The 14,475-nt window shown below is 41.7% G+C and overlaps 1 protein-coding gene across 3 annotated transcripts in view; it reads right to left on the bottom strand.

The window, feature by feature from the left end:
- Nucleotides 1–5,006: 5,006 nt before the first annotated feature.
- LOC119741096 overlaps nt 5,007–14,475 on the bottom strand; it is a 67,832-nt gene continuing 58,363 nt past the window's right edge. For all 3 annotated transcript variants that reach the window (XM_038216767.1, XM_038216768.1, XM_038216766.1), the window contains 5 exons: nt 13,130–13,245; nt 11,196–11,380; nt 10,374–10,480; nt 8,627–8,771; nt 5,007–7,915 (listed from right to left, as the gene is read on the bottom strand). In XM_038216767.1, the coding sequence (XP_038072695.1) occupies nt 5,233–7,915; nt 8,627–8,771; nt 10,374–10,480; nt 11,196–11,380; nt 13,130–13,245 (3,236 nt within the window). In that variant the 3' untranslated portion in view covers nt 5,007–5,232. The remainder of the gene's footprint in view (nt 7,916–8,626; nt 8,772–10,373; nt 10,481–11,195; nt 11,381–13,129; nt 13,246–14,475) is intronic.

Below are 14,475 nucleotides of genomic sequence, written 5' to 3'. Positions count from 1 at the left end.
AACATTTAGATTAAAAAATCTAAAAATCACTTTTTTTCCCATAAAATTTATAGGCTCTCATTGTCCTGACAATGCTCCTGTTTTTAAAAGAACTGCTTCACTGAAATGTGTAGTCGGATTTTGATGCAATGAAGATGATTTTTATTTAAGAAATCGGGAAAGATTCCCATGTCTGACCATCCCTTGTCACCCTGTGCACAAACCCTATGAGACTGGTCTGAAAATTTCTAAGTGTTTTCTTAGTAAAAACTTCAACATTTTCCCTGCTAATTGTGACTTTTGAGGACATATTATCACTTTCTGATGGCTGATTGGAGGGGAAAATTAGTGATGGCCAGATATGGGAATATTTCCAGAAATTGTCCTGTGACTAACTAAAGAAACTGCAAATACTGCCGTGCATTTTTTTTTGGACACCCTGTGTATGACCATATGACATCAATACATCTCTAAGGAATGCATTCATTCACTTCTTGACCGAAACATACGACGCCATTTTTCTTGGACCGCATGTGAAACGGAAAAAGCTGGCTAGGCTAAACTGGTATCACAGGCCCACTTTTTCTTTGTTTGTCTGCTTATTTAGCTTCTAGGAAGCAGGGGCGATAAAATTTGGCCATTCCATTTGAGAAAACAATTGCAAGTTACGTAATGGACTCTGGTGTACGAATGGTATAGATGGCACTTTGTGACCCATTGGTTCGTGCGCATACGGCGCAAAGTACACATGACTGATCAGCAATGTAGGCTATCAGCTTCGGTCCCAAAATTGGGCCACCGGTATCAAAATGATCGAAAAGAGGAATGTTCATAGCGATTTTTGCCAAGGTCTACACATCTAGAGTTGGAAAATGTGCGATAGCTTTGTAGTGTGAGCGGTGGCAGTTTTTTGGGTGTTATCATTTAAAAAAAACAACTTCAAAATGGCCGCCAATATGTTTGAACGGAATTAATTATATGTGGTAACAAGCATGTTTTGGCTGCCACTTTTTTCAAAAAAAGTGATAGCACCCAAAAAGCTGGCACCGCTGCAATGCTATCACATATTTTCCAACTACAGGGGTGCATACCTTGCTGCAATTCACAATGACCATTATTCCCCTCATTTGATACCGACCAAACCCCCAGGCTGATGGCCTAATGCATTTGAAGTGCCCCTTCGTTACCACTGAGAGGGAACTTGTGCACGGAGTCAAGAGCCTTTCATAAACACAATGATCCCGTGATGATAGCTAAAATGAAACATTTAGTATCACTGCCTGCACCATTATTACTCCAAACACATCTCTGAATTCAGCCTATATTTTCAAGTGAAATATTCAAACTTTAACAGAAAACACTATGACTTGAATTAAAACCCTGATATTTTTTTTACAAGATTTCTGTGGAAGTTACACCCCCATACAAACAAAAAAATAAAAAAATAATAAAATATGTATGTCAGCTTAAGCTCAGTGTTTCTATTTTTAAAAAAAATTACATAAGAACATGATTTGATATGCGTTACAAGAAAACCTTCCATTTATTTACATGGATAATTTACATAACTGAAATGGACACTACAAAACGTTTGTCTCCTTTTCTTTTCAAAAATGTGCCAATATATGTACAGTTACCACGGCAATCTTACTGGAAAACAACTTTTGATTATCTTTAGAATTTAACTGTTGATTGTTTATCATGTTTACAAAATCTTGTTGCAACTACCAATAATTATTTTCCAAAGTAAACATCCTAACATTTCTATGTTTCTATGTCGTTATGATAACAGAATGTAAACTTGAATCGTGTCAATTCTGCAAACCGAGCCATTTTGATTGCTTAATATTAGTTGACCCTTTCAACATAAGTCTGAACAACTTTGCGATAGGTTCTCATCAGGTTCAGAAAGTCACTGAAACGAAATGTAATTCCTTGAGTAAATATTAAACAAATGAGGAAGAAATTCAGTGTCGAAACCGGAGATACAAATACGGAAGAATACCAGGTTAATGTGGAACACGACTGAAACAATCTTACGACAAAAAAAAGTTAGCACTGATACATCACTCCAAGCCTGACCCCACCACCAAATCCTGAATTGATCATTGGAAATTCACAACACAGTAACAATATTTGTGCCCAAACAGATCTTACAAAATAACTTGAGATTTGGAACACACCAAACAAACACCAAATAGATAAAAGGGATGACCCAAAAGGCATGACCTAGAACTTAGTATAAAAGATCAAACGTATCTTAGCCAATAAACTTAATTAAATCTCTCTCTTCCCACAAACGTCTGTCCGGAATAAATTTGGAAAAAAATAAACTATGAAATTCTGGGGTTATTAAACTGATGTACCATTCAGTGCAAAAGGGCAATCCTTAAAGTATTTTGATAAATGAAAATTGGAAAACAGCAACTTTGCAGAACAGCAAAAAAAAACCCACACACACACAAAAACCAAAAAATGTCCCATTCAGTGCAAAAGGGCAATCCTTAAAGTATTTTGATAAATGAAAATTGGAAAACAGCAACTTTGCAGAACAGCCAAAAAAAAAACACCCAAGAGTGGAGCAGAATTTTGTTCTTGTGAAAATCTCAACTAGTGATGCCACAGCTGCATTAGACATTTGCTTACATGTACATCGACCAACATTTACACATTCAATGCCTAAACTAAGCTTGCAGAGAAAATTTGAATACTGTACAGTGACAATGCATCTTTAATTAATCAGCTGTTCTGAGTTTCAAAATTGCAAGAAAAAGTTTCGCAGCATTGGATTTTTTGTTATTCGCAATTTTTTTAATGAAATTTGTATAAAAAACATTGTCATCACCACTTATAATTTATAAGACCCTGTTTTCCCCCATTAAAAAAAGAAGAATTTTTACACACATTCAAAATTATGTGTAGGCAGCCATGATAATTAAGAAATATGAACAAATGAAGTATATTTCTCAGTGCACACTTTTATTCGTTTTTAACTTCTTATATAAACACAACTTCTTTTTGCTGTAAAGGACGTGACTTTGTTTTGCAATTTTGCAAAGCAGCTTTGATCTGAAAAAAAAAAAAAAACACAAGCCGTTTTTTAAAATCTCCAAATACCACTCTTGTATTGTTACTTTAATTATTAATTTGTTGATTTATATGTAATAAGTCAAGGAACAATTGGTTTGTTATAAATAATCACCTCATAATTAACAAATTAACTGACTCAAGTGTCCAAAAACTGAGGGAGCTTTGTACAACTAAGGTGGGGTTTCACCAGCAGGAAAAATGGGGAAAAGAGAAAATGTAAAATTTGTTACATTTATTTATATATATACACTAAAAATTAACATCTGTGCGATAACTTGGTCCTTAGCGACTGAGGTATTTGTACTTCACAAAAAAAATGGTGGGCAGTGAAAAAAAAAAAAAAAAAAAAAAAATCATTCATTTCCTCCCCCCCCCCCTTTTCTCTTTTTTGTTTGTTTTTGTTTTTAATATATTTTCGAAGTCAAAAGTTCATCCTACAGTCTGTAACAGATCTCTCTCAAAGGACGACATCGTCGTAGGCAATTTACAACTGCGTATTCAATGCTACGTGGTGCACGTGCACACACTTTGCAAAATGTTCTAACACGCGTGCATGTTAATTGTTATTTCTTCGAAATACGGCACAGCCGATGCGCATCACAACAATTTGACGCCCAAAATGCCGATGCATGTGGCTACCTGTAGGAAGTGACATCATTTGAGAGAGACCTATAAGACACTTTTAGGATGTTTCAACCATTTTTTTCTCTCCGTTTACGTACAGGTTAGCCACATCAACAATTTGATTATTGGTCGAATAAATGAACACCAATGTTTTTTTCCCTGATTTGTTTTTTTCTTTCTCTAATATGTGCTGTTAACATTGTTTTGGTAAAATGGGTTACATGGTGCTTTCCTCTTTACTGTGACTCTGGGTTCAAAGGTCATGGGTTGACATCGGGGGTCAAATGAGACTCCGAAGTTGGTCTTACTGGATTCTGTTTGGTTTCACGGGAGTTTGCTGTAAACGTATTCGCAAACTGATACACTGTGTTACTGTTGGCTCCTCTATATTAATTACCAAACTTTTGCCATCGAACTCTTCTTGTAACTTCAGCAAAAAATGTCCAATAAAATTCAACACTTATGCACATGTATATATGCACTTTAAGTTCTTTATATAAAATCTTTGGGTTGTTTGAATAAACTGCACATAAGATATACACGAAAACAATTCACAACAGGCCTCAAGATTGAAATCAAGTACTCATCAATTTGTCCTGTTGTGAGACAGAGAAATGGAATTTTACTCTTCCTTTTTTTTCTTAATAAAACCCTGCAACGACATCAACATCCACCCCTTTTCCTTAAAGGAAAAAGAAAAAAAAAGGCACATCGTCATATCATGTATTTACATAGCATGAATTTCTACAATCCTGACTTTTCAGATATCCGGAAGAGCAAAATCAAACATAAAATGTATCGGCAATGAAATAGCACTGCCTCAAGAGCAAAGTCTTGTCAAACTGGTCATGTTTTTACAACGAAAAAAAAACCCTACTATTAAGAGTTTTTTTGACAAGGTATATCATTTGATCAGCTCTAACTCTGTTTTTGACTAGGTACACACTAGAATGAGAAATAGACACAGCTTAACCCTAACTCCCTAGGCCTTTTTGCTAGGATGTAGCCTCAATCCTGCAAAATCCTCCAACTGGCCTCATGGAAAAATAGCATACAGCCTCAATCCTGCAAATTCCTCCATTATTTCTTGAATATGGTCCGTGGAGGGGTGACCACTGCCTGAATCCTGCAAAATCCTGCGGCAGTGACTGTCAATATGTTGAGGTTTGGCCAGTGACATCCTGGAGCAGTACGGAGGATTTCAAGTATAATCCAGGCCTATATTTAAGCATGGCTGAGCAAAAACAACACAATGTCCGGCCCAAGACCTTGCAAAGTGCATCCTACGAAATCAGTAACGCACTTTTGCCATGTAAACTCAATTCCCCAAATTCCTCCACTTTGGCAGAGGATTTTGAAGGATTCAGGGTGGTTAGTGTTAACATTTGCCACATTGTTGGGAGTAAATTGCAAGCTTAAAGTCTAATTTCACAGCCTCTTAAATGCAGAGGAAGGGTTTGCAACAAAAACTGAGTGGATCCAGAACAGCTTTTAAATAAGTACAGGGTACGGTAGGGCTACATTTTGTAAGACAAGAGGCTACTGATGTTGCAACAAGTGGTTATTAGCTAGGCCAAAATCCAGGTCAGACTGGTCCATGGACCGGCCCTGCCTGTTCAGCATAGCATTGCCTTGGTGAGACAATACCGGATCCGCGCTGCCCCACTGCAGGTTCTGAAACATCATGGAGTTGCTGTTAACTTGTCCCTGTACAACGCCGGTGCTCTGCTGCTGCTGCTGTTGCCTGCAGTAGGAAGGCTGTGGTATCTGGTTGGAGTAACCAGCTGGGTTTGTGGGTTGCTGCTGTTGCTGCATTTGTTGTTGCTGCTGCTGCTGCTGCTGCTGCTGCTGCTGCTGCTGGATAGCATGTTGCTGTACGAGGTACTGCTGCGGCAAGTTAGGCGGACTGCCAATCGGGGGTGATCTTCCCAAGACAGGTGGGCTCCCATGCTGGTGCTGCTGCTGCAGTTGTTGCTGCTGCAAATGGAAGGGATCCACAATGCCTTGAGGAGGGGAGGCAGAGTACTGCTGCATTGGTTGCTGCTGCCTGGAATGGCTGGCAACTGGAAGCGCTGCTGAAACTGTTCGGGCCTGTTGATCTGCGAAGTCGTAACCCTGGCCTGGCCGGCCACTTACCATGCCAGCTTGCTGAGCAAGTAATGCCTGTTGTTGCTGTTGCTGGTGCAACAGCTGCTGTTGTTGCTGCTGCTGCTGCAATTTCTGCTGCATTTGCTTGCGGAGCAGCGCCTGCTCGATGGACTGGCTCTGCAGGTTTTGGCTCTGTAGCAGTTGCTGCTGCTGCTCCTCCAGAAGTTTCTGTTGTTTGGCCTGATTGTCTATGAGGATCTGCTGCTGTCTGCGATGCTCCTCAGCCATGACTTTCCGCTGCTGGTCCATTTGCTGCAGCAAGACGAAATTCTCCTGGCATACCATGTTGTTGTTGCCATTCAAAGTGGCAAAAACCGGGTCTGCAGTGTTAGTACCTGATGTGTCATCAAAGTCCTGTATGAGTGAGTCCACGGCATCCACTGCAGCTTTCGTGCTGGGAGTGATTGGACCCAGGACGTCATTCACACTATTGAGTCCATTGCTGCTCAGTGGTGGGGGCCGCTGCCCTCTGGACTTCTCAGCAGTTGGACTGTTGCCCTTGTTCTCTAGCAGCAGGGCATGTAGGATCGGGGCATTACCTGATTCACCCAATTGTGGAGCCCTACTACTGTCTTTGATGTCCAACTGGGATATTCGCTCAGTAACGTTCAGATGTAGGTCAGGAGAAGCATTATGAGGCTGTGCCAGAGGCACTTGAGTTTGTGCAATGCCATTTGGCATTTTTGGAGGACTGTTCAATGGGTTAACAGAAGGCTTTACAGCAGCATGTCGCACCTGTTCACTGGGGTTGAGTAAGAATCCAGGGTCTTCTGCATCGGTAACTTCTGTAATGGTGGCTCCACTGCCATTGCTGTAATTGTCTATGGGATCAGGTAGGTAGAAGTCACCCCCTAGAGCTGCGATAGCATCGCACGCTGCCTGGTCCATGACTGGCTGGCAGAACTCCAACGAGAAGTTGGCGATGTCGTCCGGCAGCTGAAAGCCAGCTCCTGGCATCATGGGGTCCACTTTGGTGATTGACATGTTCATGTAGTGCAGGTTGTCCTGACTCAAGGGAGGCTCCACAGACTGGCTTGCCGCACCGTTGCAGGCCTGCTCCTGGGCAGGCGGCTTGGCCAGAAGTCCTGCCAAGATGCTGGAAGAAGCTTCGGCCGATTCAGGTCTACTGTTGAAGACGTCATCATCTCCCTCGATGCAGTCATCCACCAGGTCCTGGGACTCGGGACTGGACATACCCAGCGAGATGCTAGCAGCACTCTGACTGTTCAGCAGCTGGCTCAGGTTGCTGGGACTGTTTACGCTGAAGGACATGCGAGGCAGTTCTGAGTTCAGTTGCGACAAGGGGTTGTCCATGTTGTCGTCCTTGGTCAACTCCAACAGGTCCTTGAACAAGTTCTCGTCATCTTCTCCTACACTGACCATCCGGGTATCCTGTCCGTCCGATGGCAATGCTGCTGCCACTGGGGGTGAACTAACCTCTGCAGTGCTACTGGTGTCCGAGCCCACTTCACTCACTGGCGAGAAAATCTGCATGGGCAACGATGTATCCATGGTGGAATTCTGAGTTGCTCTTTGGAAGGACCGCTGAATCTCTGTCGATTCGTGCAGAAGAGGATTACAAAAGGGCCCCTCAACACTGTTTGCGACAAGCCCGGCACTGTTTGCTTTTTCTTGTGCCCTGCTGCTTGTGTCCTTCAAAACACTCTCCGGTTTTTTCACCTTGTTCGTCTTTTCTGTCGTGTCCATTCTCTCTGTGGCTCCATACATCGTCTTTAAGTTATCCATCTTCAAGAGCGCGGCAAAGCTAATGTCCTGCTCAGCAGGAGGTTTCCTGATTTCCTCCTTATTGCGGACGGCCTTGGGGATGAGTTCGTTCAGGTCCATCTCCTTCTTGACCTGTTTGAGTGGGGGCTCGTCCATGTCTGAGCCCGAACCGATGCCAGAAGTGCCCGGCGAGTCGGCACAGCTCGGCGTGTAACTGCTGCCTATGTCGCTGCTGGGGCTGGCAATACTGTCTCCACAGTCGCTGTCAGCTATGCTACCACAGAGCTCATTCCCTCCTCTGTTCTTGGCCATCTCTTCCATCAGCAGATGTCGCTCGCCAACGTCTTTCCTGAAAAACAAAAAGTGAGAAGAGAAAATTCTTAAGCGTATTAACCTTTACAATGTTTTAAACTACATTTTATTTTTTATGGTCCACTCATAGTTTTGGAAGTCCCCTTACCAGTTAGTGATATCCCTGTGAGGAAAAACCAAAAGGCTGACACCATTGTTAAATGGTGCAACAATGGGTTTTTCTTCTATGTATTTTTTTTTTTTTTTTTTTTTTTACTTTTTGATCATCTATTGTCTCGCATTGACTTGAGAGGACTCAGTGACAACTCTTGTCAAAATAATGAAACAATGAATCCATGAAACGATAAAAGGTTTCAATGTTGGATTTAGCTTGGCCCCATAGCTAGTCTTCCCAACACACAGGGTACCTGTCAATCCAGACACTGGAATGAACACCCCAAAAGTGATGGACTTGACATGTTCATGGTTACATTTGCAAACATCAAAAAAACAAAACAGGTAGCGGTGGGAGCAGTTAGTGGTGGGAGCATACTGCTCGACACCATGGGAACGAGGTTGAACATTGGCAGATTGATTTGCACCCCGTCTCTGAAAAGTGAAGAACTTTCCCGTATTGCTAGAAAAAGAGCAATTTAAAAAGAATGCTTTTTATTCAGTGTGAAACTGAAAAAAAAATAGCCCAGAGAGTAGCTTTAACTTTAAACCACAACGGATCTCTTTACTGTTTGAGTACCAACGGCATACTAACCCTATGACATAGTTCATGCAGACAATGTACTGCGCCACGTTGTTGGTGTTGTAGATGATTGTGGCTCTCGTCTGCAGCCAGACCCAGGAGCAGTTCTTGCCCATGAAGCGGTAATACTTGGTAGCACTTGTACCCTTCACGATTACTACATTGTGGGCAAGAAATTCAAGAAAAAAAATCCTGTCACAGAATAGGGGTGTGCATCGGAAACTGGGTACCCGGTTACCCGACCGTTGATGTCAGGAACCAGCTCCAGATAATGGGATCGGGTACCAGTAACCAATTTTACAAATTACATTTGTAACTTCTCAAACAATGAAACGAAAAGGTTTTGTATGCCTTTTCGTGGCACATTTTCAAAATCAAAACCAGGCCACACGGACAAAGAATTTGACCGATGTTAACACCAGAAACCGAGACTGTATTTCCTCTCAATTATTCTTCCTGCTTTCTTTCGTACTACGTTCAACTTCCTCTTCGAAGGAAGATTAGCCTGAAGTGCAGGTGTTTATTTTGTTGGCATTGCCATCACATCCACTTGACCCAGATAATATAAACCCAACTTCCCGAGACAAGAGTGGTCAAAAAGATCGAGTCAAACAGGACAACAGAGAGACAAACAAATAAAGATTAAAATTTTAAGAAAACAAAATCAAGTACTGGAGAAAGTTCTAAAGTGGGAAAATATTAACACTTTCAAATGTATCATGTTTCAGGATACGGTACAATCTAAACAGATAACAGAATGAATGACGAGTAGCAATTCCTGCACAAAACCACAACTGGCAAGCAGAACGGAAGCCAGAAACTGTTGAACTATTACCAACGCAGACCGATCAAGTGGACAGCCTACAAGCACTGGTTTGACAGCCAGCAGACAGAAATCAACAAGAACGAGACAATGTTTTCAGCAGGCAGATTAAGTAGAGAGATTTGCCTGCCACAATCACAACTATTTTGTATTATTGCTTTATCATAAATATAGTTATAAATGCTTTATATTCAAAGCTGACTGAGAGCATTTTTGAAATAAATTTACTGGGCAAGCTTGCGAATTTTTCCAACAAGTTCTTGTAGAGCACAGAGCTTCTAATAACGCTGCATCGTTAAAGGGACACTAGGTCCTGGAACAGCCCAATTGGGCTACAAAACGCGCTTTGAATGAGATGATGATAATCGGAAATAACTTTTAAAAGTAGGATATAAACATCCACACAACTATCCTTTCAAAACTGGGCGTTTTTGTGTTATTCCTGTATTATGCGTGCGAGAACAAATTTCGGGGTTCAGTTTTGCGACCCCATATATACGAGCTGTTTGGATGCTAGTTGTGATTTCATTCGTACGCGTTAAGTGTTCGCCTTTTGCGGACGTTGAAGAAACCACAATTTTTTGCATTGGTGATTGGTCACCGCGCGCTGTTCCCGAGACACACAACGTGTATAGCGTACATGAGAACGACACGAAAAACGTATTCGTACTCCGTCATGTCCGATGTAAACAAGCGGTTTTTTTCCGTCTTTTCTCGGGAACGGTAAGACATTAGGTTGGTTTCCTTTCAACCAGATGTTTGAAATAGGCTAAGTAAACATCCAAAACATAACATTTTCGGGGATTTCAGGACCTAGTGCCCCTTTAAAGGAAAAGTACTAACGCAGTCAAACCCACAACAACAAACAGACAGTTGGAAACAAACAAACAAACAAACAAAGAGGAAACAAAATCTGAAAACACATCTGGGTCTTACAGTTGGTGTGGCAATCACTGACTTTCCTTGCGTCCAGAGGATTGTGAAACTGGTAGACGGTTTTGCCTACCAGCTCATGGGGTTCATAGCCAATGAGGGTGATGATCCTGCGGAAAAAAAACATACTGATCGCTCAGTTTTGAACCAACCACCAAGAAGCATCTGTGGCAAACTTGCCAGAGACGAAGCCGTGTTGTAATCGGGTTACACTGTAATGGATCGTGAGTCATCATAAGTCCATCACAAGTCATCCAGTCCCAACTCAACTCACAAGCTCTTTTGTAAACAGTAAAAATTTAAAAAGCTCATACATATTCATGATTGCGAGCTGAGTTCTCACTGGTAAATACACATGCGTACTACGCATGCATGCGCTTTACGAACCAATTGTGAAACCGTCGCACAAGTGCAGTACGCATGCGCGAACATCGCCCCAAATGTTAATTAGCGTTTTCCCAAGCTCAATGATGGTGAACTGGAGAAATTTCAAGAAATACAGATGTCTCCTGTACTAAAAAAAAGTTGTCCACAATGCGGTATAAACTCTTAGGAGTTACTGTATTGCAAATGAAATGAACTTTTCTGAGGTTGAGCAATAATATTCTTCTGGTGAGCTGGACAAGCTTCTCCCAAGATTTTATGCCCATGAGGTGCATACTGCAATGAAAAAATGTGGCAACTGAATATGTACATGTATGAGGTATAATAAAACAAATTAGTATTGTAAGTTGATAAACTGGTTCCGGACAGCAGTGCGATACCTCACTGTGACGTTACAAATTCATTTTGGTATCGGTTTTGAGAAGGGTGCGAATGAATTACCTGGGATCGCAGAAGGTGAAGCACATGTCCAAGCTGTGCCTGCTCATGAACATGTTGCCGTCCATGCGTACCTCCATGATAGGCTGGGGCTGGATGGGGCGACACAGGCAGATCAGCCCCTCCACGGTGTAGCCCCTGCTGCTGGAGGAAGACGCCAGCTTCAAACGCCCACAGAAGTTGACGACCTGCCCAGGGGCCAAAGAGTAAACGATTAAAATCATGGCTGAGAGAGTCTGAGGCCAGCCAGTGTTTCATCATTAGTCTTGGCCGAAGACTGGCCAGTCAATTGCAGGTGCAGCCAAGCTGCCATAGCGGGAGAGGTCTTACCAACAAGATGAATCAAATCCTGTAGTCTTACGCATTGTGGCACTTGAACCACACTAATTCTGAGCATACATGCACCTTCTGCGTGCTATATTCTTTGAGGTACATGTAAGCTCAAAATTTCTTGGGCCCAGTGCCCAAATTTGCAAGACTGGGTTTAATTCGTCTAATTGATGGCACCCTCTACTGCTGTGGCAACTTGGTTCTGCTTGCCAAGGAGGCACTACACATGTATGTAAGATGTGATGTCAGTGTTTTGGCGCTGTGAACGTAAACATGTTTCTGGTACGGGACCATTTTGTTGCTTCAATCAAAAAGTGAACCAAGATTTGTAATTGGTTAACTTACATTTCAAGATGGCAGAAACAAGTTTTAGCAGACGACATTACTTTGTTATCTATTCATAAGATGGAATTTTGCGTCGGGGTAATGTAAATCAAATTAGGTTTTTGCCCTTCACCGACGTATATCACCGACTTTGTTATCACAAAAGGGATTTAAACAGTGGTTTGTACAGTCGGTTGGGTAAAGTTGATATAAAACAATTATTACTCTGCCTAGGGAAAATACTGGAATAATAACTGCCCGACTTTTGTAAATCATGTTAAAAGTGACCAAAACATTTGTTACAAAGTGACATCACGAACATTATTTGGTCAGGCGTTTTCGCGGTGCACAGAAACATGTTTCATGTCATTGCTGTGACGTTAGAAACACGCTCCAGGTCAAGGGTCGCCAAAACACGGCGCAGGTCTCCAATCTAGGACAGTATGGGGTGGGAGATTGTTAGAGTAGGGGAATGTTGGGCTCAAGGAAACAGCCCGTATTTCATGGTACTGCTTAATGTTTATCAAACAAGTGGTGCTATCCAGCAATGTTGTGCTAAGCGTGAAGATTTGTATAGCTGTGACACTATTTAAAAGCAAATCCTGCCTTTGATGTTAAATAGATCAAGGCAAGGGCGGATCCAGAACACAATTTTGGGGGGGGCCAAAAAAAAATTTGGTCCCCCCAAAAAGTGGGTCCAAAAAATTACGGCGTGGGGTTCGTAAAAAAATGTTGGATTCTAGATGCTCTGTGGTGCGATCTGAGACAATTTCTGACCACTTTAACCAATGTTTTTTTGAGGAAAAGATGGTGGTGTACTCATTGCCTATTGCGTTGTCACATACAAAAAAAAAAATTGGTTTCGTTTTTGGGGGGGGGGGGGCATGGCCCCCTTTGGCCCCCCCCCTGGATCCGCCCTTGGATCAAGGGGCTCTGATAGACGAAAATGATGTTCTGAGGAGTGCTATGCGATTGGGCCTTTGACCGCAATGATTCCTGTAACAATTTGACTTTTGAATGGTTTGAATACAAGAATCAATGCTCTTTTTTTCCCTTGGCGTGTTGCACCCCCACAATTTTGAGTGAGCACCGACATGGACGAAATTTTGTGATTGTGTCAACTGATTTTGTCCACATTCAATCGGAGCACTTGTGCACTACACGTGTACAGGCTTGAAGAAAAATCAAGACCTGAGGAAAGAAAACAAGGCCCGATTTGTTAAGCAGGGATATTCTGCGATACTAATCGCAGTTGGTGTTTACAATCCTTCCCGATATCTCACCCGGTAACCGATGACTTTGCCTTTCCCGCCAGACCCTCGCCGCGACATGACGGAGCGCATTCTCAGAAAGAATTGTCGCTCCTGAATAAAATCTGTAATGGAGGGCATCTCCTCATCTGGAATAGGTAAGGGGTTGAGAAAAAAACAAAAATGAAAGTCAGTGTTTTTTTGGAAAAGGAATGTAAAAGGTCAGAAAACCATGTACAGCGCGACTCAAAATACCCACAACATTTCTTTGCATGACTCTAGTCTCACAACGGGAACACGTACAGCCATTATTTTTATATCATTTTAAAGCTTGGAATTTTAACTTTATCCCTGGTAAGTATAAGTTTGATTTTGAAAAGGGTTTTGAAATTATTCGTGTTCAAATAAAGGCATGTCAAAAACAAACTCCACCGATTTCAAGGAAAATCAATCATGCGCATTTTTTCTAATGTGGAAATGTTTATAATGTGTCCATGAAATGTTTATAATGTGATAATGTATTTACTTTCTGTGTTTCCTTTTATTTTCGATCCACGTAGACTACACCTTAAATAAATTCACAATATTGTTCTTCGTTTCAATTTCAATGTGTTTTTAATATAAGTCAACATTTGGTTTTTTTTGGGTTATTTCAACAGCTTGTTGACTCGAGTTTGCGTCTGATGTACATGTACCGCATCATCCATTTTCCTTGAAATCAGTCGAGTTTGTTTTCGTCATGCCTTTATTTAAACATGACTAGTTTTAAAAGTCTTTTAAATATCAAACCAATCCTCGCCAGGGATATAGTTAAGATTCCAAGCTTTGAAATGGCATAAAAATAATGGTGGTACGTGTTTCCGCACCGACGCTGCAGCCTCGCAAAAAAAAAGTTGCGGGTATTGTGGGATGCGCTGTATGTACTGTACATGTATGTTTGCAAAGCAGTTTGTCAGAGTTATACATGTACCATCAGTACCTACTTCGGTTCTTCCTCCGTTGACTCCTGTTTAAAAGTACTGGTGGTGCCAAAGGTATGGACATTGTGATCATGATGCCGATGCTAACGCTGCAGAATTTGTGCATTTTCAAAAGGAAATTGGTTGTGCCTTTTTTGGACAATAAATATACACGTACAAATCAGTGGTCGCATGCACTGGGTCCTGAAGATGATTTCACAAAAACGTGCGTAGCTTGCACCATGTGTAAGACTTATGCAACAAGTTTGTTGCGCAGCTGCCAAATAAACTTACAAGTGATTTCACGAACATTGGCGTAGCTGCGCAACGTTTTGGACCAAGATAAGAACAGCATTTACGACAGCTGTTTGTGTATGAATTTGTTCGTTCAAGAAACAGTCATTGGATCATCTAAGCCAG

Source organism: Patiria miniata, unplaced genomic scaffold (genome assembly GCF_015706575.1).
Source record: "Patiria miniata isolate m_02_andy unplaced genomic scaffold, ASM1570657v1 HiC_scaffold_5, whole genome shotgun sequence".
NCBI classification, from domain to species: Eukaryota; Metazoa; Echinodermata; class Asteroidea; order Valvatida; family Asterinidae; genus Patiria; species Patiria miniata.
Note: the sequence above shows the minus strand (reverse complement) of the source record. Positions and strands in the feature narration are given on the sequence as shown.